Raw genomic sequence first — 27,772 nt, 5'->3', positions numbered from 1 at the left:
ATGTAATTTATTCCTGTGATGCAAAGCTGAATTTTCATCATCATTACTCCAGGCTTCAGTGTCACATGATCCTTCAGACATCAGTCTAATATGCTGATTTGCTGCTCAAGAAACATTTATCTGACTACGTATATGGAATAACCGTTTTATAAAAGCAATAAGCCCCGAGAAGCCGTGGTTTACAGTACATTTATAACAGCTAAGAATGTTTTAGACTCCGCTTCACGTCATACTTAACAATGCTGCTTAGCTGTTATAAATTCACTGTAAACCACGGCTTCACGGGGCTTATTGCTTTTATAAAACGGTTATTCCATATACTGTACGTAGTAAGGTTTCACAGAATAAAACAGAGCAAATAAAGTGTAATGATATTAATAAAAACAGTATTCTTCCACCAAACAATGTAGTTCCTCAGAAACAGTTGTGCTTCCAACAAAGTGGTTGCCGAGCAACACACAGAAGTAAACAAAGGTGTATGTTTGTAGAGTAATTTACAACAGCTTCGAACGCGGCTCAACCAATCAGAATCAAGGACCGGAACTATCCGTTTTATAATAAATATTTTATGTTAATATGCAATTAATCATGATTAATTAGTGAAAAACGTGTGATTAATAAGATAATTTATAAAAAATTTTACAAAAAATAATTAATAAAAAAGTCACCATCTGGGTTTAAATATGCAAGAACATTTGCTTAAGATTTTGGGATTGAATCATTATTACAGTTATTAATATCTTTGTGACATGTTGTATGTTTGGAAATAATTCTTTTAACTCTAAGGGGCCGTTCACACAGAATGCATTTTTCCATTCCAATGCACGACGTTTCCATTGTTTTTCTATGTAAGTGCGCTAAATGGACGTGTATGATGGTTTCACGTATTTGCAGCGTTTCGCACATGAGTGCCTGTTTTTAAGACGCCTTGCCAAGTTAAAAGAATTTCAACTTTTACATGCAGCGCCGCTCATCAATGTCAGTTCCAAAACAGTGGACCAATCAGAAGAGCCCAGAGGCGGGGCAAGCGTTGCAAGCTTTTGTTTACAGCTGAAAGTCGGCATGGCAACTGTTTTATTTGATGGCAACAAGGCGGAGAAAGCATTCTGTGCTGCGCTTTAAAAAAAAAAACCATTCCTGAGAGCTGCGTCTCGCATTTTTAGACACAAAGACGTATTCTGTGTGAACGGCCCCTAACTGATGCTTTGTCTGAAGACAGACCCATATTCCAGGATGACAAATGATTAAAAAAAAGTTACAAAATGTTCATCCATCGAAAATGAAGACCAGCTGCCTCATGAAGGCAGACCATTTCACTTCTCGACTCGAAATGCGAGAATGAGCCAAACGTCTTCCGCTGCAGATGTTAGATTCAGGGTTTGATTTCACGGATCGGTAAACGTGAATGTTTGTCCCTAGGGTTTTTTCTGCAAGAGTGAGGAGGACTTTGACAGCTGGTGTGATCTGGTTCAGCAGGTTAGACCGATCAAGAACATGATTTACCAGCTTGCTTTCTTTACAGTTTTAACTTGCTCTCATTAGTTCGCTCTGATTTTAAGGAGCTCCTCAAGAAAAGAAACCTGCGGATGTTCGAGCTGGTCGAGAAACACCCGTCTCATTGGCCTCCGTTCGTTCCTCCCACCAAACCAGAGGTGCAGACCACAGGAGCAGGTACTGAGGAATAAGCACAGCAGCATTGTGTGCTCAAATTTTCAATGAAGCCTGTGTGATCCATTAGCAGGATATTCTTAATGCATGCATAATACCTTATTAAGTGAAGAAATGAACACATTATATCCAAGTTACAATGGATTATAGTTCCCAATCCCATAGTTACAATGTATACAAGTCTCAAGAGAAATCTAAGGGTTTTTCTAAGGCATTATATAACAAATACAGGCTTTGTAGCAAGTGATTCAAAGAAGACTATGCAACATAACCATTTGTTTCATAACCTGAATATCATTCTTACCGCCTGTGCTCATTCTTCTAGAGTTCATCGAGTCCCCAGACAAGCTTTTTGAGTCAGAAGAGGAGTTTGAGATCCTAAATGTGTGATCAGTCCACGGATAAAGCCTTGCTCTGCTCCACACTGCACAAGTGCCTCAGATCAACACCGAGCACACGCTTCCTGCACGCAAAAAACAGCAGCAGAGCAGAAAAGCCTATCAGTGAGGAACATAAGAAGCCAAGGATCCCGTATCAACTTTGTGTGACGTTTAGCCTCGTTCAGAGGCCGTGTAAGAGACTTGTGTTTTTAACTGTGGAAACAAACTGAGAACTCGTCGTGTTCGCATGAACTTTTCCGTACTGTATCATGGAGAGGTGAAGGCTTTGATGAGGATGATATCTTTTACAACCTCAACACACTACCTCCTGACTGCAGGAGATGGATCATATGCAGACATCTTTAATTCAGTGTTATTCAAGGAAAAAAACGACAACTTTATTGGTTAATCAAGTGCCTCTCTTTATGACATATTTATGTTTCTGACAGGTAAAGGTGATGTTTCCTTTCCTTATTACAGTGGGTTAATTATTTCACCCAGCCCTGCACATCTGTAAATATGGCTTCAAATGAAGATATTTAAAAATGTTTAGCGCGGTCCTATCACGTTTTTAAAAAAAGAAATCAACTGTAAAGATACTAAATTATGAGATCCTATCATTTATCGGTGAATATTGTCCCTTTCATGTCCACACTGTCTTTGTATGTTTATAAAAGATGACAAATCTGAACAGGACTCTTCTTTTGTTTATGTCTAAAATAATGTGTTATATAATATTAATATGTAACTTATTCAAAGAAAAGATTTATTGCATAAATTACAAAAAAAATTACTAACCCTAGTAAAAAAGGAATATATTTCAAATGCATTTATTTCATACTAAGTATAGTTCAAATCTATTAACATATTTACTGACATCTCACTCGAGACTTACTGATATAAAAATGTGGATTACTGCTTGTGCACAAGGCACGTTTCTTAATATTAAGCTTAAAATGAAAAAAAAAATTTTTTATATCACTATTGGTGAGGATTATATAATCTTTGATATTTAAAGTGTACCTGAAGTATACCTGCAATAGTTCCACTTCAATCAAATATACTTCAGTGCATCTTTAGTTGGACTTCAGCACTACTTCCACACAACTAAAGTGCATCAAGTACAAAATTAGTTGTTCCAGTTTAGCAGACTGACAAGTATATAGCAGTTTAGTATACTAAAAGTACAATTGCAGGGTATTTTTATTAAGTACATAAATATGTAAATGTATTTGTAGTATACTTAGCATGAAATAAATGTATTTCAAATAAATTTTTGTATATTTCATTTTCACTATAGGGAAGTAATTAAAGAAATACATATATATATATACACACTGCCGTTCATAACTTTTTGGGTAAGGTTTTGATTTTTTATGTATTATAAATCGTACATTTTTTTAAATGGATGCCTTAAATTTACAAACACAAAAAAAACATTTATAATGTTAAAGCATGAATAAAGCTTTGCTGAGAATAAGAAACATTAAAAAAAAAAACTTACTGAACCCAAACATTTGAACAGTAGTGCATCTTTGTGTTTTAGTTATTTAGCTCTTTTTTGTTTTTAAAAAAAAAAAACATTTAGGAAATGAAACTCGATTTACTAATGGATTATATATTCATATATTTCCTAATTGTTGCTTAACTGTAAATATTCTCTTTTTGGCCAGCAGAGTGCAGCAGCTAACAACTAAGATACAGGACAAGGAAGTGGAAAAACTGGGGTCTTAACATGTCCACAGCAAAGTTGCATCATACTAGACATGAGAAATCACAAGCACATGACTCAGTCAGGGATACCTTGGCACTTTTTTATTGCAATAGCTCTATTACAAGCAAAACCCAATCTAATAAATATACACGAAAAAAAAAAATATATAAAAATGCAGAAGTGACCAAATAAAAAGAACAAAAAAAAACACCCTCATCCTTGAAACCAAGCGAGGTGCCGTGTAGCGTGTTGACGAGAGAAGGGATATCAAAAATTACAATATTTACAAAAGGAAGACGGTGCTGATAATGGTCTGCTTCAGTCATTATTATCAACATGTTTCAACCCAATCACAAGCTTTCAGCGTAAGTGAGTACTGACCAAATGAACAGCAAATTGTTGACAGACTTTGCCCATCTCTTTTTTTTTTGTCCAGCTCTTCCTTTCAGTCACTGTAAAAGTTGCATCATACTAGACATGAGAAATCACAAGCACATGACTCAGTCAGGGATACCTTGGCACTTTTTTATTGCAATAGCTCTATTACAAGCAAAACCCAATCTAATAAATATACACGAAAAAAAAAAATATATAAAAATGCAGAAGTGACCAAATAAAAAGAACAAAAAAAAACACCCTCATCCTTGAAACCAAGCGAGGTGCCGTGTAGCGTGTTGACGAGAGAAGGGATATCAAAAATTACAATATTTACAAAAGGAAGACGGTGCTGATAAGGGTCTGCTTCAGTCATTATTATCAACATGTTTCAACCCAATCACAAGCTTTCAGCGTAAGTGAGTACTGACCAAATGAACAGCAAATTGTTGACACAGACTTTGCCCATCTCTTTTTTTTCTTCCTTTCAGTCACTGTAAAAGGCAAACGACACAATTCCAAACAATATCAGTATCCCCAAAATATAACCTCAGTAAGAGCCCCTAGTATAAAAAAAACCAAACACAAGTTGGATTCCAAGAAACGGTATACTACTGGTTTTTTTCATTTCACATTTTACATTAAAGCAAAGCAATATCATGACACAATAGCATGACAAAAGCTAGTCAAAGAAAGATGGGAAAAAGTCACCGACGTATGGTTTCGTCCCAACATAATCTGGACTACTAGCGTACACATCTTACTACACAGCTTTCAACCACAACCTCAACCCAAAATCTCTTCATATAAAGCTTCCAGGTACAAGCAAAAAAAAAAAAGACCCTAGTAACTCTTAGTTAAAAAAGGCTCGAGAGAGATGAGGGGAAAACAGGTTGTCTGACGTTGTATATACATTGAACTCCCCCTCTCAGCAAGCACTATATTCGTACGAATGCGCTCACCGGCAAACGGTGAACGCCACTACACTGGATTCAATAAATAAACACAGACGTTTAATAAATAATCAATAAATTAACAAAAACGACACGTGGGGAATGCAAAGTAGCACGACGTTATCCTTCGGTACTGTGGCAGTTCGTAAGACTAGTAGTGAAATGCAAATACGTAACCACAAGAAGTAGTAAACATCGTCGTTTTGTGAGCGGTGGCTACATCGAGGCTCAAAAACACTCCCAATTGATGTAAACAAGAATATTTCAAACGGGGACAGAACAGCCGCGGCGTTTTGCATCTCAGAGTCGGCAATACTTGATATCGCACTAATACAGGTGAGGCCTAAAGGATTTTGTGAGCGTTTTCCCAACGGCGTGAACGGGAGGTAGCATCCGGTTAACTCGGAAACACTGTCTCGGCTAAAAAGTGCTCTCGTACTCGTTTCGAAGCGTGTCGTGCTTTTGAATTCGCCTGATGTTGCCTCATTTCTCAGACGCTCTCTCGTAGGGGACGTTTTCATGCACCCAAAACACCGAGCGAGATGATTTCATAACTGTACACAACGAAAACAACAACAACGCGGTCTTCACAGAAGTGGCCTGTGGGACAAGTTCGTTCACTGTTAACCCCTGAAAAAATACTCAGTTACTTTATACAAATAAAAAAGGGCGGAACTAAGTACGGCGGAGTGTCAGATGATACTAAATGATACTCGATATACAAGCTTCTCCTATTTACATCCGATTTTGCGCGGAGAAACATACACCTGTAACCTAAGAGCTACGATGCGTTTCATATCGTACACACAAAAATAGAAGTGCTAGATATCTGAAGCTCACAGTTCTAATTTAGCGATCCCGCTCTAGTAAACAAGACCGAAGACAATAAAGAAAAAAACTAAACTAATATTATCATTCGGACAAAAGAAACCGGTTGTTGAGGCAGTTCTGTGGGAAATACAGAGCATAAGAGGTTGTGCAGTTTCTCAGTCTTTGTTGTTGGAGGTCTGAGGAAGAGGAGGAGGAGGCGGCTTGCTCTTCGGCGTTCCAGAGTTCAGTGGATTCTCCGTGTCCTGATTCCCCTTCGGGCACCAGCGTTTGACTCATTCAATCTGCAAGGGTGAGGAGACAGATCGCACGTTATGAAATGCTTTAATGTGGTTGATGTTTGCATTCCTGGAGCTCGGACAGTAGAGGTCGTGGGCTTGATTTCCAGCCAATGCATGCTCAAATGTACAATAAAAGTCACTTTGGACATCAATCAGCTTAATTCTTTATGAAGCAGAGCTCATTTATATATTGAAACCACACAAATCAGTAGTTTTTTTGTTTTGTTTACTATAGTAGTATTAAATGCTTCTTATAAGAACAGACTGATAAACACTTTATGGTGTATATATTTTAACCCATTAGGAGTTTTGTTACAGCAGATGCTGATTTTAGAAAAAATATAACCATTATAGAAATCAGGATAATGATTTTTTTCTCTCTCCAAAATCGTGTACGCTTTATGAAAATATTAATAATATGCTTTTTTGCTTCATAAAGAAAACAGGATCCATTTGTTTTTAGTGTTCCTAAATTCTTAAAATGCAAAAACCTGCTGTTATTTGTTTTTATAGGTTATTTGATTGCAGCAAATATACACCTCTCATCTCTTAATGATGAGCTTGAGAGAAAAATAACCTTTAACCTTTACTTATATTCACTGCAAAAAATGATTTTCTTACTTGGTGTTTTTGACTTGTTTTCCATAACAGATATCTAAACATTCTAAAAATCGAGATATATTTGCTTGAGAAGCAAAATGACTTTTCTGAAAAGAATATTAAAAATTTTTAGTTTTTGCTTAAAACAAGAAAAAAATATATGCCAATGGGGCAAGAAAAATAATCTTGCTTTCCCTTTGATGATTATTTTCTTACCCAATTGGCAGATTTTTTTTTCTTGTTTTAAGCAAAACTAACAATTTTAATACATTTTTCAGAAAACAAGACTTAATATCTTAAGTCATTTGGATCTCAAGTAAATATATCTTGATTCAAGAATGCTTAGATGTTTGTACTTGAAAACAAGTCAAAAATACTAAGCTAGAAAATCATTTTTGCAGTGTTGGTATGGAATTCTATTTGTTGTTCATTATAAGTGTGAGTGCAAGTCTCTTTATAGCTTTTATAAATACTGTAAGAAAAATCACTTAAGCTTACTTGTATGACAATGTGAGTGCAACGTTACCCGCAAAGTTATTTTTGAAATCTATATAGGTGAGCACGAAAAAAAACCTTTTGTAGGACATCGGAAGCAAGAATGCATCTGTGATAGACCAGAAATCAGCATTCAAAGAAAAAAAACAGCATTTTAAATCTTCTTGGTGAAAGGTTTTACTTGACTGTTAAAATTGTGAAAGCAAGGTTTTTTAGGTAAGTGGATTCCTTTAATATCATATTTGCACATCACAACTCTGTGTTTGCACAGCTCTGTGCACATGATGTGCTCATTTCCCAGTGTTATTCAAAGTGCAAAACCAAATTTCAAATCATGTTCAATCAGTTCAGAAAATCAGTGAGAAAAAAATAACATCTTTGAATGCAACAGCAACATTTTTCATAGTTTCTCTTCTCACTATAACAACAACATGCCAGTGTCAAGTTGACAGGACAATTCTGCTCCATCGTCTCTCCTCAGGACTGTAGAAAAGACTCATTTGATTAAAAGAAAAAACTGATGCAATTCACAACTGCATCTTAACAAATAGACTGTTTAGGTTCATTTACATCACACAATGCACTCTGTTCAAAAACTGTCTCAGCTGTTTGCATTTGTACAGGACAAACAAAGTAATGAATGTTGACGCAGCATGCAGCTTTTTGAGGACTACTAGCCGTCACTTAATTTGTAGCATAAGGGGAGACAGAGATGCAACCAACCTTTTGAGGCAGTGGCACGTCCTCCCGAAACGGAGAAGTCTATACCAGCGTAAGCATCGCTCTCTTGGAGGTTACTGTGAGCTGGGTGTGGAGGGGGAGTGTCGCGTGTGACCCTGGGCACTTCTCTCAGGTCCAGAGCGATGTAGTTGAGGTAGCTGGATGAGGTGTTCTGAGGCGTCCCTCCGCTAGCGGAGCTTGTCGCTAGGGCTGCCGAGTTGGGAGAGGCGCCCGAGTGTGACCACATGCTGTCGAAGGAGCTAGAGTTTTGCCATCTGCTAGCTTCGGGGAGATTCTGATTGGCTGAGGGCCTGATTCCACAACCGCTAGCAAAAGAAGCAGGCAAGGGGATGAACGTCTCCGAACTGTGTCGTCTCCTTCCCTGTGGGTCCGCCCTGATGACCTTGGGCTCCGTATGACCGAACGCCAGACGCTCGGAGATGCAAAGGTGCTGCATTGCTCTCAACGGACCTACTCCGCATTCGTCGTACATCTCTAAATTAGTCGATGCCTGCCCGTAAGTGCACCCTAAGGGACGGGCGTAGTTGGGCGGGTTCCACGGCGCTACGAGCGAGTGCCGAGGAGGGCGGTCCTTCAGGAGGCTGTCCATGTTTAGGCCCAAGTAGTCATGGTCAGGTGAGGAGCAACAGTGCCGATAGCAGGGTTGAGAAGGCGGCGGAGTGGAGGGAGAATTTACGGAGGGTGGAGAAGCAGCGGCGTGAGAGGAACGGGACCCAAAGTCCATGTGAATGTACTCTCCGGGACTAGGCGGGCTTGGGGGCTCGGCCGTGGACATGGGAACGTATTCCATCTTTTTGCGCTTTTCTCGTGACGGGGCTTTGTAGGAGCGCGGGAGCGAGAAGTACGAGGTCTTTGGACCTTCGGGCGAGGCCTGAGAAAAGCCTTCGGCCACGGTAAGTTGGGACATGTCCATGTAGTCGTCATACTCCGCTTGCTCCCTACTGGAGGGGCTGTCGCCCGGGAGCATCATCATGTAGCCGTATCGGTCCGCTTGCTGCGAGGAACAGGGGGGAATGTCCAGGGTGGCGGGGTGGTTTGCTCGAGGTTGCATAGGGATGTAATCTGCATTCAGAGAGGGAGCAATGCTGTAGATCATGGGCATGTAGCCATCATCTTTTGGCAGTTTCTTTTGACACTCAGAGCTGAGCAAGGGAGGCTTGTTTGGGTGATGTAATTCGGAGTAAGACTTATAGGCTGACTTCAGCAGGCACGAGCAAACCTGGTGTCGTTTTGACTCCACCGGGCTCGACTCGTCTAAAGAGGATGAGGTTTGTGTAGCTTTCTGCTGCGTGATACTCAAACCACCGCCGCCAAGCTTCGGCTTGGATGAATGTGCAAGCTTGAGGAAAGTCCTCTCCATGTAACTGCTCTCCTCTTCGAAAGTCCTCGCCCCATCTCTGTGCCAATCCATGGTCATGTACTCAGTCAGCCGATAGTCCTCCCGAACGGGCGGAGTGCTGCTGTGGGATTCGGGCGTGGTGCAACTTGCGTGAAAGTACCTGAAGTCACACGGACTGGGGCAGAACTCATCAGACGAGTTGAAGCCTCCATCACTAGGGGAGCCACAAATGGAGGAGCTCGAGGGGCGCGTGTGCGTGTCGGAGGCCGAGCCGTGCCCGCTGCTGCTGGACACGCTGATGGGGCTGGTGGCAGATAGGAATTGAGACACAGGGAGGGAAGCGGACCGGGTGTGGTGGCTAGATCCGGGTGAGGCGTGGGCGCAGCAGCTGCCACTTTCCTCTCGGCCTACGCTGAGAACGGGGGTGTTTAGATGCACCAGGCTGCCTGTTCCAGAGCTGAGGGGGCGGTCCTGAGTGCCTTCTCCCTCGCTGGAGGTCCGGTAGCGCTGGCCTCGCCCTCTGTTTTTCCCTGTAGGCGGCGTGCCCGTCACCGAATCTGTCCTGGAGGGGCGCAGCAGCCCGGTTTGGCTCGGGGGAAGGTTGCCGAGATGTCGGCGAGTAGTGATGAACGGCATGGGGTTCGAGCCGGAGGACTGGCTTTTGCTCCGCGGCCTGAAGTCAGGAAAGGCCTTGAAAGCCTTCATGGTGTCGAGAATGGTCTCGTGCATGTTCTGCGCCACCACCGAGTCCTCGACTTGCACCCAGATTTCGCCGGGGCCAATGGAAGAAGAGCGGCCCACCTCGATGAAGAAGAAGCTCTCGGAGTGGCCGCAGCGGCGAATGCTCATTAGCGGCAGGTTGACGGCAGGCGTCTCCGAGTTTAGCTTTACCAGGTGAATGGTCTTGGCAGAAAGGCACAGACGGTACACGCCCATTAGATTCCTGGTCTGACCCAAGCCTTTAGGTTTGACGTTGACCTGCCACACCTCCTTAAAAATAGTCCCCGGCGAAATCGTCCCGTAACCGTCGTCGAGTTCGTCGTTGTCCAGCTGCCCCTTTTTCCCTTCCGCCATAAGTTCGGTGAGGGCCAAGTACCACTCTTCTTGCTCCTGCTCGCTCTCCGCCACCACGGCGAAATACTCGTCTTTAGTGTAAAGGGCAATGAGGTATTTGTTCTTAGCATCAGCCCTCTTGTTCACCGTAAAACATTGGGACAGATAAATCACCCTCTTGGCAGGGCAAGCAACACCGGAGGCAGCAGCTTTGAGGGCGTTTCGAAATTTCTTCTCGCTGTCGTAATACTCCAGCCGACTGGGCCCGAGGTTGCTGGGGCCCCTCAAGACGAAGAACCTCTTGTGGCCGTGCTTCTGTTTTCTGAGATAGCCACATTTCCATATGTCCCTGTCCACACCGCCGGAGCAGACGGCGGCGGCGGCCAGGGCAGCAGCAGTGGTGTCGGCGCCGAGTACGCGGCAGAAGGCAGAGTCGTGCACTTTATACTGGAGCGGTGGCAAGTTCTTCCTCAATACAGCATCCTGAGGGTTCTCATCCGGGAACAGATGATGCACTTTAAAGTGGTAAGGCGGATGGTACCTCCTCTGAGGCTGAGAATGAGAGGAGGCCGTTAAGTGCATGGGCAAACGGGAGCCGCTGTTATTGATTGAGGTGGAGGAGGAGGAGGATGGAGGCTCCCCAGCAGCACAAGAGATGTGGCCGTTGGTCGCGGGCGTTTTTGTGACAGCGCGCCGCGGTTGTGCCTCAAGTGTCAACATGACGCCGTGATTCGGTAAACGCGGCCGATCTTCCATGGGACAATGCGATGAAAGGTCACTTTACCTCCGCTTTACACTGATGCACGGCCCATTTTGTTGGCTGCGGGTTCGTAGCTCAGATACAATTACGCGTTCGAGTGATCCGTGCTGCTTTCCGACGTATCCCCCTGGTGATTATTCAGCGCGACGAAACGTTGCATCTTCGCAGAGCCTCCATCATCGCTCGCTGCCATTATAAATCCTTATTTGCCCGCTTCACTCATGGTGGCTACACATCACTACAGCCCAGCGAAAACATCACGTGACGAGCACGTCAGCGCACTGCGCGGGGTGAACGGGGTCAGCAGACGCCTCTGATTGGTCCGCTCGCGAAAAAAAGCTGTGATGGACAGTTCTCTAAGCCAATCAGAGTCAATCCAGCAACCGCGTCTGCCGTCTGCCTCTGTGTGCAGACTCTGGTTCTGGAATAATAAACATCTTTGTAACGAAAATAAGGATTTTACAAAAATATATGAAGAGTTTATTTGCAAAAACAGATGACTCCGTTTTTTAAAATGTTCAAATATCATGTTTTTTATTATGTTATCGTGTTTTTATTCAACTGCAGTTTTGTTTCAACTGCAGTTTGATTGAGATTAATTGGAATGCACAATAAAACAAAACATGATTTTTGCAAATTAACTCTTCATATAGTGTTACATCTTTTTAATATTGAAATGGATTTTAATGACAGACAGGGACGTGGTGCCTCGCGATTATCTATCAGTCAAAATTTGGACACTCCTACTCATTCTTTATAAATTATATTATTACAATTCAGATCATTTTAGAATAATCTAATAGCAAAGTCATTCCAACAAAGTAGCAGAGAAGCACAGAAACCGTGTAGTGGCCAGAAAATGTTCGTGTTGAACAAAAACATAAATATAAAACATAAAAACATGGTTTTACACATCACAGCATAACAGCCAGTGTTGTTCAGGTAAAGTGGTGCACCTTGAACCGTCACTAATTGTACTCACATTCATTACATAATCAGACATTCTCTGATTATTTTATAACTGACATGTAGGCTATAATTGACTTTTTAGAAAATAGAAATGTGTGTGCAGTCAGGAGATTCAAGTTAGAGATGGAAGAAAGGACAGAGAACATGAAGTGAATCTGGAATGAAAAAAAGGATGAGAGGAGCACAATATAGATCAGAGTATAAAGCGTATGGTCACAGTTAAAGTCCATTTAAAGTGTTTAGAGAAAACAGACAGAAAAATTGGTTACAATATTACATTTTAAAAGTTCCTCTTTTGTTGTTGCATGTGTTACAGTCACATTTTAAATAGAGTTCATTTTCATCAAAATTCTCTTCACTTTCATCAAATTTAATGTCAGCACAACATGTTCTATCAGATGTTTTTAATTTTACAAATGTATTGAGTAAACTTGTGAACTTTACTCATAGCCTTGGCTATAGGCTCTGTTTTTGGGTTTGTTACTTATGTTGCTGAATATGTTTGTTTGATAATATGTGTTAATAAACATAAATAAACAAACAAATAAATGAATGTTTTTTTAATCATTTCTAATTAAGATACAGGATCATTTTTCATAAATCAGATGACCCACTTTACCCGAACAAACATTTGCATGGAGTGCATGAACTCAAATCATGTTTATTGATATACATTCCAAATAACATATTATATGAACTGAATTCAATGAAAATATTACAGCTGGACCTTAAAGTTAACAAAGGTAATATGGACAAGAACAAAATAAATGACAAGTTTAACAAAAAAGTGGGCAACTTTATCTATAATCGCAGCATTATTTTACACTGTTTTATGCTTAAAGAAAGTGTTTATTATCCATCTCTCACAAAATGAAGCTCCTGTTTCATCTTTGTGAGGATGGGGAAAGTCCTTTCTGCCCTTTGTTTAGTTGATGTTTCTGTACCATGTCTGACAATATGATTTCAAATGATTATCAGTATCTCTCCATGCACTTTTCAACAGATGCTTTTTTTTTGTCCTAGTAATAAATAATAATACATGTTGTATCTGAATTCGTTGAATGTTAGATCCTGCTGTGCTGACACACTCTCTTCATCAGATTGTTGGTTTGATAACATATCAAAACACTTTGTTAATTCTTCTTTCAGCCCAAGAATCAGGAGAAGGCGCAGAAGATGAATTAATGGTAAAAATGAGCAGGCTTTATTGAATAATCGTTTTTGCATTGTTATCAATGCTGCACAAATTCAACATACTGTATGTTGTAATATAAAAGCAAAAACAAGGTTGGTTGTAGGTTGCGATACTGAGATCCTTCAAATGTTAATATTTCACTACAATGAACAATTCAGGTATCAGTGTAATGCAGTAAAACATGTGGACTGAAAGGATATATGAAGTCCTTGAGTTTGCAGGATATAATATTTGAATATTTGTACAAATATCAGGCCTTTAAATATATAAACGGTCAACATCAATGCTGTTTAGACATTCACACTTGGGTTTCGCACCGCATAAGTACTGAAAATGCAATGCAACTAAATGCAACATCTACATCGAGCATGTACTAAAAGGTACGAGTTCATCAGTCAAATACAACCAGTGATCCTCTTACTAAAATGTCTAGTCATTTTTTAACTGGAACCACTGGAAGAAAAAAAACTGTAATATAATTTTTTTTTTTAAAGGTATGGATTGTTTACAAGGAACATGGGGCCATTGTCTACATTACTAAGAGTGCGGAAAAAAAAAAGGTTTTCTATTCTTGGCCCCTTTCTCAGCACAATCGGCGCCTTTTGAACACTTCAGTGCAACTTTGATGTTGAACTCTTCTAAAAGAATTACACACTCAGCTGTGTTCTGCTCAAATTTTGAACTTTTTATATCTTGCAACTGCAAATGTATTTTCCATTTTTACTCTGTCATGTCTCCTTATTTGAACCTCCAAATAGACCTTGCCTTGCAGAATTCTATTTTCTCCTCATCCAGCACTAACACACTCATAAAAATAAGAGTGCCAAAGGAAGTTTTCATAGCGATGCTATATAACCATTTTTGGTTCCCCAAAGAACCTTTCAGTGAATGGTTCTTTAAAAGACTCAAAAGATTCTTAGTATTGAGAACATTTTACAGAACATAATCTGAAGAACAATTTTGCACTATAAAGAACTTTTTTTCCAGTGAAAAGCTTCCATTGATGTCTTCATGGAACTATCAATGCCAATAAAGAAGCTTTTATTTTTAAAGGGGTGGTACAATGCTGTTTCATGCATTCAGAGTTGTTTACACGGTTAAAGAGTTAGATTCTCATGCTAAGCATGGACAAAGTTTCAAAAAAAAAAATTGGACGTATGACAGAGTATTTCTGTGCCAAAAATCTTACTTCCGGGTTCGTACAAGTTTCGGAGAGTTTTTTTCGACCGTGGCTCTTCATGACGTAAACGAGGGTGGAACTCCTTATATGGGCATTTCTCCGGAAGAACGCGCCCGCGCAGGCATTGACCAGAGCAAGAGCGAGATCTCGCCCATCAACGCGCTTCATCCGGCACTACTCTATAGGTACTCAAGATTAACATGAGATTGGGTGAAACTGTGTGTGTTATGCCCCCTTTAAGAGTGTAACACTGTGTCCAGCATGCCAAGCAGCTGGCATTTCTTTAGGTAAAAAGACACACTCAGAATCGTCAGTGATCTTTAGTGATCATCTGGGATGTTTCAGTTCTGACTCATGACACTGGAGATGGCCATCAGCATTCACAGTGATGACGGATCATGACATTTTCTTCATTGCATTCCATTAGGAGCAGCTGGGCCACATGTCGCACGCTTGAGAGCTTCCTCACTGCTTTCTTCAGAGCATCTTGAAGTCTTTGGGCACATAACACAGCAAGGGGGACCAGCAACATCAGCCCTGAACGTCTGAGGCTCTTGGCCCTCAAAGCTAAAAACTACCTCAAAACTAAAATTTTAGTTGGAGCTGCAACATGTGAAGTTGTGTAAATTAGTTATTAGTATTTCACAGCAGGAGAATTTGGGCATCCACAAGCATTTCACTAAAATCTTTGCATCTGGTCAGTGACAAATATGAATGTCCAAACTCTTTTAAATGGATAGTTTAAACATGTATGGAATAAAAAATGTCCAATAGTGAAACCCATTTTTCAAAAGACACAAGTTACCCAAACTAACCCAACTTTTGGGTTAAAATTTTAATTTAAAAATTTAACCCAACAGCTGGGTTAGTCCATATTTGACCCAAAGTTGGGTTGAAACAACCCAGCATTTTTTAGAGTGTACTATATTATGCCCCTTTTTACAAGATGTAATATAAGTCTCCAAAATGTGTCTGTGAAGTTTCAGCTCAAAATACCCCACAGATCATTTATTATATCATTTTGAAAATGCCTATTTTGAGTGGAAGCAGAAACAGGCTGTTTTTGTGCATGTCTCTTTAAATGCAAATGAGCTGCTGCTCCCCGCCCCCTTTTCCAGAATAGAGCTGTGCCTTTACAGCTCTTATCTCAGATACTCTGCTAAAAAACATAAAACAAGCCATTTTACATTTCTGATATACGGTTTTCTGAGCGCACACACAGAAAGTGTGTTTAAGTTAAAAACACCAAGTTACAGAAACACAGTCGGTTATGTCTGTGAAGTTAAACAGCTGGGAAAGAAATCACATGTTTATATTAGATCTGTGTATTAAGTGACAGCAGCGTAATATACAGTACCTATACTGCTGTCTACGCTGTTAATATGACCCAAAAAATTAAATAAAAGCAGAAAATCACTCACTGCTCTGGACTGAATAACGTCTATAGCTTCAATAAGAAGATATTTCTTACTTGAATGCTGCTTTTAAACGCTCTAGCGTGAAGACAAACATGGCGGATAGTGTGCGGCTCAGGGCAGGGTCTCTGCTAATATGGCAGTGTCCGTCAATAGTTGTGGGTGGGGCTTGTAAAATGTGACGTCATATTTTACGGATTCTGTGATCGGCTTGCTCTGAGACACTGCTTATGATTAATGGGGATTAAAAAAAAAGTAGTGGGTGGATTTTTATCATTATAGGGTTGTTGTGTACACACACTGCCAACACATTAATGTTCAATCAACATGTAAAAGTGAATTTTGCATAAGAGGTGCCTTTTAAAAGAATTCAGATTTTTTTTAAAGAATTTAGATTTAAATATATAAATATATATTTAAGAATTTAGATCTGAAATATATAAAAGAAAATGTTAATACTGAAACATTTAGAACTAGACTAGAAATGAATCATATGTACACATAAATAACATATGGCTGCACTGTTATTAGTGCTATTCCATGTATTACAAAAATGATTACCATAAGTTCCAAACAGTTTACAAAAACAAAAATAAATCAACTACTGCCAATTAAAACACATGACTGAAAAAAGGCCTGGTTTCACAGACAGGGTTTAGATTAAGCCAGGACTAAATACATTATTTAAACTTAAGTTTTTTTTTTTTTAAATGTGCCTTAGAAGAAAACATTAATGGTGTGATTCTTGATACAAGTCAATGGCACTGACATATTTTAAGATATGCCAGTGCAAGTTGCGTTCAGTTAAGACAGCTCAAACATGCATTTTAGTCTAGGACTAAGCTTAAAAGAACACTCCACTATTTTTGAAAATAGGCAAATTTTCCAACTCCCCTAGAGTTAAACAGTTGAGTTTTACCGTTTTCGAATCCATTCAGCCGATCTCCGGGTCTGGCGGTAGCACTTTTAGCTGTAGCTTAGCATAGATCATTGAATCTGATTAGACCGTTAGCATCTCACTCAAAAATGACCAAAGAGTTTCTATATTTTTCCTATTTAAAACTTGACTCTTGTGTAGTTACATCGTGTACTAAGACCGACGGAAAATATTAAATATACGCACCCATGGTACGGCAGCAAAGTTCCTTGATTATTACGCCGGAATGAGAGTATAGTTCCTAGCCATATCGGCCTAGAAAATCGCAACTTTTCATTTTCTGTCGGTCTTAGTACACGATGTAACTACAGAAGAGTCAAGTTTTAAATAGGAAAAATATTGAAACTCTTTGGTCATTTTTGAGCGAGATGCTAACGGTCTAATCAGATTCAATGATCTATGCTAAGCTACAGCTAAAAGTGCTACCGCCAGACCCGGAGATCGGCTGAATGGATTCGAAAACGGTAAAACTCAACTGTTTAACTCTAGGGGAGTTGGAAAATGAGCCTATTTTCAAAAATAGTGGAGTGTTCCTTTAAGCCTTATATGTGAAACCGGGCAAAATAGTAATAAAATGAATGTCCACCTGTTCAAATATTTCATCAAAGGCGGGTCGTTTATCTGGCTGCTCATTCCAGCACTGTCTGTCAGGATATTTTATTTCATTTTAATTGTTGGAAGACAGGCACATATTCTATAACTAGGTATTGAAGCATGAGTTAATGAGTTACTACAGACATGCAATAGAGTTGAGATTTTCCAAAAGCAATTGTATCATGCTGCATTCTTACCGCTAGGTGTCAGTAAAAGCCCAAGATAATTGCCATATCAGAAAGTGCAATATAAACAAACACTACTGACAGCACCGTCAATAACATCAAGCTGATATTTTTTAAAATGCTGGTTGATGTATGTGTTGTAATATGGGAATTATAGCTTGTGTGCTACATGCAATGACAAAAGTATAATTTGTGAAATTCATATTAAATAACCAAAACGTCATGAGAAATGTTACCAGGACTGCTGACATGGAAACTTGAAGCAATAACAGAGGATCCACCCTGAAAAAAAATACAAAAGAGCACAGAAGACAGAAACACGACCCAGGACATAGACAGAGAGATAGAGAGATAGACAGACAGATAGACACACACACACATATATATATATATATATATATATATATACAAAGATAGAGAGAGAGAGAGAGAGAGAGAGAGCTCCACCTGATGTAAATCGGCAGTCAGAGCCAGCTTTAGGCTGCGTTCCCTAAGAAAATGGATTGGCCTGCCTAAGAATCAGACCATGTTAGTCTGTAAATCCACAGTATAAGTAGGATACAGATCCCAGGAGTGACTGTCTGCATCCAGAACAATAAAAGCTATCAAGGTAGCTCCAGAATCATTAGTGCGGATCCTCTGACCGAATCCTTGGAATATCATATTTCCAGTGTTGCTAGCCGGGCTGCAGAGTCTCAAACATTCTGCAGAGCGTTTGCCATAAATATGATGGACGTGTAAATAATGGCAAAAAGAGGAGACACCTGTGTGAGAAGGTGGTGGTAATTTGACTATTGACATTAGTTTAACTTTTTTAATATTGGTATTTTCATAACAGTTTGCAAGAAAGAGACACAAACGTGATGTGCAATATTTTTGGTATATTTTAAATATAAAAAGCAGTTGCTCAGGTATTCTGGGTGTTTTTCCTGTTTTGTTTTGTTTTTTCCGCACTGTAATTGGGTGTGTGAATCAGCAATGCAACCTGAAGATTATATTAATTCGTAAGGAATTATTCCTTGTTATGTCTGGCAGCTCTTCCTCACACATCCCACATATTTAATGGTACTTTAATATGACGAGATACATGATAGATACACTTCCTGTTTGAGATCACAGCTTAAACTATGCAATACTAAATATGCATTTCTGTAAACATGAAACAACTGAAATGCATGCAAAGGGTGAATATACCGTAGAATGTTCTGAGAAACACAAAAATATTCGAGAGTTACTTCTGAAAAGCAATTTAATATACTGAACATGTGCAAATCTACAGCAGAACATCTTTAAAACAGTCAATAGTCTTCCTTATGGAAGGCAGGGAGTCCAAACACAACAACTTATTTATGTTCTAATATTCAGTAACATAGTGACTAGAACTGTAACATTTTCTCAGGATAGCGTCTCAACTCTTAAAACATTTATATTTACATTAACACATAAAGCTATATTTGAATTTACAAATGTGAATCATTCTGTTATCATTCACAACAACATACGTGTTTCAGGAAAATACACGTACGTTTTAACTTCTTAATGTTCTACTTTAGATCTTATTCAAAACAAAAGCAAATATTTACAAGCCGATTTCTTGATTCTTTTAATATATTATTTCAGAAACTTTAACATGGCATTTGTCACAAACTAATTTAGATATAAAACATGACTGGGAAAAAATGTGCTTTATGGACCATGTGACTGTACATAGCTATTTTTGCAGTGGGTCATGTTTGCTGCGATGGTAGCCGTGGGCTTGGAGCTTCTGAGGAGCTCTGTGGCTGAGATTCGTTCACCGCAATTAGCCTTGGCACTTCTTGTCCTTCTCAGAAAAGCCATGAAGTTGTCATTTTGAGAACTGGTTTTGGACGCTCCACTGCCGAGTGTCTGAGTGCCTGGGTCACCCTGCTTGTTTTCAAAGGAGTCTTTACGACCCAGGAGCTTTCTTTTAGACCTGCAAAATGGGAAAACGATATGAGTAGAGAATTTAGAAGCCAACTCCAAAACAAGACTGGAGCTGTACTGGAAACAACAGTACACTCTTAAAAATAAAGGTGCTTCACGATGCCATAGAAGCACCTTTTTGTCTAAATGGTTCCATAAAGAACCTTTAACATCTGAAGAACCTTTCTGTTTCACAAAAGGTTCTTTGTGGCGAAAGAAGCTTCTTCAGATTAGAATAAGGTAAGAAAGAGATGGTTCTTTAAAGAACCTTTGACCGAATGGTTCTTTGTGGAACCAAAAATGGTTCTTCTATGGCATCACTGTGAAGAACATTTTAAGCACCTTTATATTTAAGGGTGTATTTTGTAGCAGTGCTAATTAACCTGTGAATTATGGTGAACAGGTCCTCCGTTGTTTGAGATTTGGACTTGTAAAGAAACACATCGTCTTCCTCTCCTACCAGTTGTAGAGGTCCAAGGTCGCGTATTCGGTCCCTCTTCTCTACATCGTAAGTTGGCTGATCTATTAAAAGGCCACTAAATTACGCTCTTAAAAATAAAGGTGCTTCACGATGCCATAGAAGAACCTTTTTTCTAAATATTCCATGAAGAACCTTTAACATCTGAAGAACCTTTCTGTTTCACAAAAGGTTCTTTGTGGCGAAAGAAGCTTCTTCAGATTAGAATAAGGTAAGAAAGAGATGGTTCTTTAAAGAACCTTTGACTGAATGGTTCTTTGTGGAACCAAAAATGGTTCTTCTATGGCATCGCTGTGAAGAACCTTTTAAGCACCTTTATATTTAGGGTGTGTTTTGTAGCAGTGCTAATTAACCTGTGAATTATGGTGAACAGGTCCTCCGTTGTTTGAGATTTGGACTTGTAAAGAAACACATCGTCTTCCTCTCCTACCAGTTGTAGAGGTCCAAGGTCGCGCATTCGGTCCCTCTTCTCTACATCGTAAGTTGGCTGATCTGTTGACGTTAAGAACTGGATATGATGAGCATTGGTATATAGCAGTTTCACAAACTGAAAGACAAAATTCAGTCTATTACAGTTCTCTTACCTGGTGCATTTGAGTGCTGTTGCTCAATGACCATAGGGTAAGATGGAATGACGCCATATAGGGTAACATGATACTGACTTGCAGAGATCGGAGACTTCGGAGACTTGAGTTTACTTGGAGACAAGGAATCGTCTGGGCTTTTCTGAGCAGCTGAGTTATAATAAAGTGAATTGTCCACAGCTGGTGTCTTCGTCAGAGGCGGTGGTGGAGCTCTTCGCTTCTTATGAAGTTCATATTGGTTAGAGCAGGTGGTTGTGCTGAAGGGAAGCACATTTGGATTCTGTGGCTGATGGGACTCTCTCATTGGCTGTGGAGAATGTCCTTCCCAAAAGTAGCAGTCCTTCTGCTGCTTCAGATGATGTGCTTGGTCAGTACTTTGAGATGGTACAGTCACTGTGGGTGTGGGTTTTACTTTGTTAATCATTGCGTAAATATCTTCCGGTCTCTGACTGGGTTTGACTGTTGCCGGTTCTGGATCAGAAGCTGTTCCAAAACGTGGCTGAACCATGGCATTGGGTGGCCACTTATTTCTCTGGGGCTTGGGAGCCACTGGAGGTTTGGCTTTTTGGTGGTTTGTAGGGCTTAAAGAGATCTCCTCCTCGATAACGTCCGCTGTAGTCTCCTGCGCATTCTCAAGATCAGAGCTGCTAACCGAGCGTAAACGCACGTTGTTCAGATCCTCCTGAGTAACCACTGGCATGATCAACAAACTGTTACTCATCCTTTGCTTGGGTCTGGTGGCTTCGGTGCTGTCCGAGTAGCGGCGGTTTGCTTTTGGCTGAACCACGGAAGGCTCTGGATCAGGAGTGTGCTGCTGAAGTTCAGGAAGCTGAAGAGATAGCCTTGCGTTGCGGTTTCTCGCCCTTTGGCCAGGAATAACACTGGAAGGCTTATGGCGCATTCTGCCGCCCAGCTGAGAAGGTCCTGAGGACAGGACTGATTGAGTGGGTGTTTCGCATTGGCTTGCATAGCCACTCGATGGAGAGTTCGACCCGAAGCGTTTGGAAGGAGAAGAGATGGAAGGCTGGGAGGGCGAGGAATGGGAAGAAGACGGGGATGTGTTTATTTCATAATTACCAGGGGTACCTTCGTTTATTGTAGTTGCCACAGACGGGCCCAAGCCCGACTTGCATGGTTCGCTGGATCGAAGCTCATTTAGTGCTCGGTGACTAGAGACAGACGTCTTCAGTGCCTTGCCAGGTGCTTCAGCTGTTGGTTTCTTGCTCTTACCAACTTCTTGCTTTGAGGTTGGAATGAGATCTGGCAATATCATGATGTTTTGGGCGTCTTTTTTCAGAGGAAGCCCCTGTAATTTGTGTTCTGAATAATTCTCCGCCGCGAGCCTTTGCAGTGACACTGTTCGCACAGGTGGAGCCGGTTTCCTTTTGGCCTTCTTTAGGACAATGCTCCGAGATCTAGATCGAGGCACGGCATCCGGGAGTCGATCTCCCCTCCTGGTGGCGGTGCTGTCGCTGCCGCTGTCCTCTGAGCTGCTGCTGGGATATGAAAGTGCATAGCTTTCGCACCGGCGCCGGGCCACAGCAGGGTTGGAGTTGACAGTGGTGGAAAGTGACAAGGAGCGTCTGTGGAGCTCTATGTTACTGGTTGGTCGACTCTTACGCTCTTTCGTCACGCAATCTTTATCTTGTCTTATCACGGTAGCGGAGTTAGTGGGTGATGCCTGGCTCGGCTCCTCTGGATCCTGGAACTGTGGAGGGGGTTTGATCACGTCAGGTGCCATCAGGAAGGAGTTCACACTATCATCCCACTCGGATGAAAAGGTGGAAACGTTTGGGCCGCACCAGCCGCCTTGGGCAGAACAAACCAAGGTTGTGTTTTCCATCTTCGATTTTAATTCAGCACTTTCCCATGAATCTGTTGCAGAGATATTCCATTAGCTCCTTCAAGCTTGAAAATACACAACCTGGGGCGACAGAAAGAATAATTCATTGCAGGGCTGTGATGCTATACAATAAAAGCAAATACTGAATCTCTTTTCCACTCATGGGTGGCATCACTGTCCAAATGTTTTAAACAGAGTGGACTAAAAAGTGTGGAATCTTGGTCTTTGTTTGGCACATGAGTGGGTGTTTGCCATGGCAACAGTTACCTGTTAATCCATATAAAGACAGAAAGCAGACTCAAGAGAAATCTCAGCTGTATTTCCACATGCGTTTATTGCGATTGGCGATGGACAATGAGATGCATGATTGCTTTGATGAAGTTACTGTATACCAAAGGTAGTACATCAGCTAACTGTTCTGTATAATACATACTGCAGGGAGCCATCATGTTATTTTATTGAAGAGTAGGGACAATTAATGCTCAGATGAGAGTTACAAGGCCAAAACAGGCTGGGGTCACACAATTATCGCTATTAACAAACCATTAACTAGGTAAAAGTAGTTGTTAAGTTTAGGTATGGGGTAGGATTAGGGATGTAGAATATGGTCATGCAGAATATGTGCTTATAAACAACCAATATGTTAATAATAGGCATGCTAGTACATCAGCTAACTGTTCTGTATAATACATACTGCAGGGAGCCATCATGTTATTTTATTGAAGAGTAGGGACAATTAATGCTCAGATGAGAGTTACAAGGCCAAAACAGGCTGGGGTCACACAATTATCGCTATTAACAAACCATTAACTAGGTAAAAGTAGTTGTTAAGTTTAGGTATGGGGTAGGATTAGGGATGTAGAATATGGTCATGCAGAATATGTGCTTATAAACAACCAATATGTTAATAATAGGCATGCTAATAAGCAACTAGTTAATAGTGAGAATTGGTCCCTTTACTAAAGTCTTACCCAGGCTGGCCTTGAGGATTATTCTTTCTGTTGTAAATAAAAGAAAAGAAAATCTATGGTTTGCCAGTCTTGGAAATAAAAATGGGCATTTAAAGTTGTGATTTTGTCATTTCCATCTCCCCCTCAATCTCGTGCAGCCTAAGAGGCCTTGGGCAAAAATAATATACTCATTATTAATATAATATTAATTAAGTGATGATGTCACATTACACCTCTTTGCTGGAAAAATAACAAAACCAGAATGATCGCACAGAATATTCGCACTCTTCTCATACCTTTCAAAAGAAAATGACAAGATTATTCAAAACTGAAGTCCATTTATCTATTTAAAAATCCTTAAAGTGTCTCAGACAGCCAAACGCACCACCATCTATGTGAATGCATTCATTGTATTCACTTAAAACAGAGTCAGGCCATTAATAACTATATTTAAAAATGCAAGGACATCTTTAAAATGTTGCAGATGCAGTATGTCTAAGAGAAGAAATAGAAAGGAAGGAATAGAAAATACAAAGACTGAATCTAAAATTGAAGCTATTCCACCCTACATTTGATGGTTTTGCAATTAAACGAGACCTGTAGAGTGTCCCAAGCTTCTTGCTGAGAAGGACGCCATCAACCTGATGCTCGCTCTGAAAATGATACCAAATGTTTACACCTGCTTTTCTATTGCTCAAACCTCGACAACCTGTCGCTCTGTGTTTATAATCAGTGGCATCACTGACCAGTGGTCGACATGAAAGTTGTCACGAGCGCTGATACCAAAGGAATCTTCAAATCTTCAGGAATTCAGATCAACAAAACACTGAAAAAAAGCACACATCTTGCTCCTCACACGCTCCTGCGTGTGCACTGTGACGTTGCTGCTATATGTATGTTTTGTAACCATACTGATGTGCATGACACCCATGACAGGTTGAAATAACTAGGCAAAATACAAGGCTAAATGAACCCATTTAAGAAACATGACCAAAGTCAGAGGTCACTTTGCCAAAATACACAATATTGCTGCAGAGGACAAACGTCACAGACAAAGGCATGGTATCAACAAACCTTTAAATGCAGTAATGCACATTTCCCAGCTCTCTGAGGATGGTCAAAGCCAATCATCCTCAAAATCGCCCCCTTCGTCTTACCTTTCATTCGCTCTGGAGACCGAGCCGTGCCGTGTGATGCTGTTCCCACTCTAACGCTGTCTCTGCTCTGGCTCAACGCATTCACATGCTGTTACCATGACGATAGGAAGTGGGCTGCTTGCTTCCTCTCCGAGTTCAAGTTCGTTGAATGCTGAGGAGAGAGAGAGAGAGAGAGAGAGAGAGACATTATATAAACACCAAATCCTCAGAGACACTGGAAAATTCACTGTGCTGCTTGTTAAAAACAGCTACATACCCAGCCATAAGTCAGAATCCACGATGGCAGCAGATTCTCATCTAAAATGAAATTTCAATAAAATCCACTGTAACCTATATTATATTATCGATCATACTACACCTGTATGGATTGGCAGTTACTCTGATTATCACATAGGGTGCATCAACGTAGAAACAGTGATCTCATAGTTGATATTAGGAATAATGTTATGTAACATTTAGTCTAAGCAAATGAATAGGACCAATGCAGCAATTGTTTCGATAAAACAGATTGTCCTCACTTTGTGCAGCATTGCAGTATGGTATGAAAACAACTCAAAAAGATCGCAGTCACAGTGATGCTTCTCATGCATATCACTGCAGGTGTAGTTCTCACAACTGAGCGAGTGAGATTTGAAGTCAGATCCACCCATTTTCAGGAACACTGCGAAACAGGCATTTACCATTGTTCTGCATTTTCCACATTTCAACAACAGAGGTGGTGTGAGTACATGTTTGAAGAGGTGTGAAATATATAATCATTCAGTATTACACAACTCAGTTGCATAACAAGCCCGTTTGATCGTAAAACTTCATGTGGTAATACTCAGCGCAGCCTTGCACTTAACAGCATGAGTGAGCTCTGACCAGGAGTGCTTGAGGATGTTTTACTATTAGTACGGAGGGTCAAACGGGGTGATGTATAATCATAGATGGTAACGGTTGCTGTAATCACAGATGCCTCGTCCAATTTGATTTATATAATCATGTAAGGAGATCCAAGAAAATAATTCACATACAGCTGATTGAACTACAAGGTTAGTTCTTAAGTGTTGACTGATGAGGTATTTTCTGTGCAGCCCATCCTAAGACTGAGCTGGTCAGTTTGTGCCTGATGGAGAAGTCCATCATAAGGCTGAGATGTAGGCGATTCTCTAGCTGTCTGGCTGGAAGCCGCAGCAGTTCATCCTAGTGAAGTCCGTCGTGAAAGGTGCAAACATTGATTGTTGAAACCCCTCGTTAGATGCTCGGCACAGGCTGCAGTTTGAATCTTCGGCCAGTAAAGCATAGCAGAGGGCAGTGTTGGGGAAGGTTACTTTTAAAAGTAATGCATTCAAATATTGTGTTGTTTCATAAAAAAGTAACTAATTGCTTTACTTAGTTACTTTTTATGGAAAGTAATGCATTACAATATTGCGTTACTCCATAAAAAGTAACTAATTGCTTTACTTAGTTACTTTTTATGGAAAGTAATGCATTACAATATTGCGTTACTCCATAAAAAGTAACTAATTGCTTTACTTAGTTACTTTTTATGGAAAGTAATGCATTACAATATTGCGTTACTCCATAAAAAGTAACTAATTGCTTTACTTAGTTACTTTTTATGGAAAGTAATGCATTACAATATTGCGTTACTCCATAAAAAGTAACTAATTGTGTTAGTTACTTTTTATGGTTGGTAATGCATTATAATATTGCGTTACTCCATAAAAAGTAACTAACTGCTTTACTTAGTTACTTTTTATGGAAAGTAATGCATTACAATATTGCATTATTTCATAAAAAGTAACTAATTGCATTACTTCGTTACTTTTTATGGAGTAATGCAATATTGTAATGCATTACTTTCTATAAAAAGTAACTAATTGCATTACTTCGTTACTTTTTATGGAGTAATGCAATATTGTAATGCATTACTTTCTATAAAAAGTAACTAATTGCATTACTTCGTTACTTTTTATGGAGTAATGCAATATTGTAATGCATTACTTTCTATAAAAAGTAACTAATTGCATTACTTCGTTACTTTTTATGGAGTAATGCAATATTGTAATGCATTACTTTCTATAAAAAGTAACTAATTGCATTACTTCGTTACTTTTTATGGAGTAATGCAATATTGTAATGCATTACTTTCTATAAAAAGTAACTAATTGCATTACTTCGTTACTTTTTATGGAGTAATGCAATATTGTAATGCATTACTTTCTATAAAAAGTAACTAATTGCATTACTTCGTTACTTTTTATGGAGTAATGCAATATTGTAATGCATTACTTTCTATAAAAAGTAACTAATTGCATTACTTCGTTACTTTTTATGGAGTAATGCAATATTGTAATGCATTACTTTCTATAAAAAGTAACTAATTGCATTACTTCGTTACTTTTTATGGAGTAATGCAATATTGTAATGCATTACTTTCTATAAAAAGTAACTAATTGCATTACTTCGTTACTTTTTATGGAGTAATGCAATATTGTAATGCATTACTTTCTATAAAAAGTAACTAATTGCATTACTTCGTTACTTTTTATGGAGTAATGCAATATTGTAATGCATTACTTTCTATAAAAAGTAACTAATTGCATTACTTCGTTACTTTTTATGGAGTAATGCAATATTGTAATGCATTACTTTCTATAAAAAGTAACTAATTGCATTACTTCGTTACTTTTTATGGAGTAATGCAATATTGTAATGCATTACTTTCTATAAAAAGTAACTAATTGCATTACTTCGTTACTTTTTATGGAGTAATGCAATATTGTAATGCATTACTTTCTATAAAAAGTAACTAATTGCATTACTTCGTTACTTTTTATGGAGTAATGCAATATTGTAATGCATTACTTTCTATAAAAAGTAACTAATTGCATTACTTCGTTACTTTTTATGGAGTAATGCAATATTGTAATGCATTACTTTCTATAAAAAGTAACTAATTGCATTACTTCGTTACTTTTTATGGAGTAATGCAATATTGTAATGCATTACTTTCTATAAAAAGTAACTAATTGCATTACTTCGTTACTTTTTATGGAGTAATGCAATATTGTAATGCATTACTTTCTATAAAAAGTAACTAATTGCATTACTTCGTTACTTTTTATGGAGTAATGCAATATTGTAATGCATTACTTTCTATAAAAAG

General features: G+C 39.5%; 3 protein-coding genes across 5 annotated transcripts in view; 1 reads left to right on the top strand and 2 right to left on the bottom strand.

The window, feature by feature from the left end:
- Positions 1–2,731, top strand: part of LOC107742446 (cysteine protease ATG4A-like) — an 11,528-nt gene extending 8,797 nt beyond the window's left edge. Inside the window, exons 9-11 of the mRNA XM_016555412.1 lie at positions 1,420–1,476; positions 1,560–1,671; positions 1,994–2,731. Of these exons, the coding sequence (XP_016410898.1) occupies positions 1,420–1,476; positions 1,560–1,671; positions 1,994–2,058 (234 nt within the window). The 3' untranslated portion in view covers positions 2,059–2,731. The remainder of the gene's footprint in view (positions 1–1,419; positions 1,477–1,559; positions 1,672–1,993) is intronic.
- Positions 2,732–4,739: 2,008 nt separating this feature from the next.
- irs4a (insulin receptor substrate 4a) lies at positions 4,740–11,463 on the bottom strand. Of its 2 annotated transcripts, none has more exons than XM_016555380.1 (2): positions 8,018–11,463; positions 4,740–6,202 (listed from the first exon to the last, which is right to left on the bottom strand). In XM_016555380.1, exons 1-2 carry the CDS (start codon positions 11,181–11,183, stop codon positions 6,198–6,200), a joined length of 3,171 nt encoding a protein of 1,056 aa, XP_016410866.1. In that variant the 5' UTR covers positions 11,184–11,463; the 3' UTR covers positions 4,740–6,197. The 2 variants fall into 2 exon arrangements, with proteins under 2 accessions (XP_016410866.1, XP_016410865.1); XM_016555379.1 differs by lacking the exon at positions 4,740–6,202 and adding an exon at positions 7,523–7,777.
- Positions 11,464–18,990: 7,527 nt separating this feature from the next.
- Positions 18,991–24,668, bottom strand: LOC107742427 (NHS-like protein 2). Of its 2 annotated transcripts, none has more exons than XM_016555377.1 (4): positions 24,619–24,668; positions 20,669–22,592; positions 20,438–20,576; positions 18,991–19,616 (listed from the first exon to the last, which is right to left on the bottom strand). In XM_016555377.1, exons 2-4 carry the CDS (start codon positions 22,509–22,511, stop codon positions 19,349–19,351), a joined length of 2,250 nt encoding a protein of 749 aa, XP_016410863.1. In that variant the 5' UTR covers positions 22,512–22,592; positions 24,619–24,668; the 3' UTR covers positions 18,991–19,348. The 2 variants fall into 2 exon arrangements, with proteins under 2 accessions (XP_016410863.1, XP_016410864.1); XM_016555378.1 differs by having other exon boundaries at positions 19,541–19,616; positions 20,438–20,592.
- Positions 24,669–27,772: the final 3,104 nt, after the last annotated feature.

This window comes from Sinocyclocheilus rhinocerous, unplaced genomic scaffold (genome assembly GCF_001515625.1).
Source record: "Sinocyclocheilus rhinocerous isolate Xijiao unplaced genomic scaffold, SAMN03320098_v1.1 scaffold1427, whole genome shotgun sequence".
NCBI classification, from domain to species: Eukaryota; Metazoa; Chordata; class Actinopteri; order Cypriniformes; family Cyprinidae; genus Sinocyclocheilus; species Sinocyclocheilus rhinocerous.
This window is presented reverse-complemented; position numbering and strand designations above follow the sequence as displayed.

Bases quoted from the DNA above. Each gene is read 5' to 3' on its own strand.
- irs4a (XM_016555379.1), bottom strand. From the start codon at position 11,183: ATGGAAGATCGGCCGCGTTTACCGAATCACGGCGTCATGTTGACACTT. The intron at 7,778-8,017 runs GTTGGTTGCATC...TCTTTTCTACAG, and splicing joins ACGTGCCACTGCCTCAAAAG to TCCTGAGGAGAGACGATGGA.
- LOC107742427 (XM_016555377.1), bottom strand. From the start codon at position 22,511: ATGGAAAACACAACCTTGGTTTGTTCTGCCCAAGGCGGCTGGTGCGGC. The intron at 20,577-20,668 runs GTAAGAGAACTG...TAACGTCAACAG, and splicing joins ACAGCACTCAAATGCACCAG to ATCAGCCAACTTACGATGTA. The intron at 19,617-20,437 runs GTTAATTAGCAC...CCCATTTTGCAG, and splicing joins CTGTTCACCATAATTCACAG to GTCTAAAAGAAAGCTCCTGG.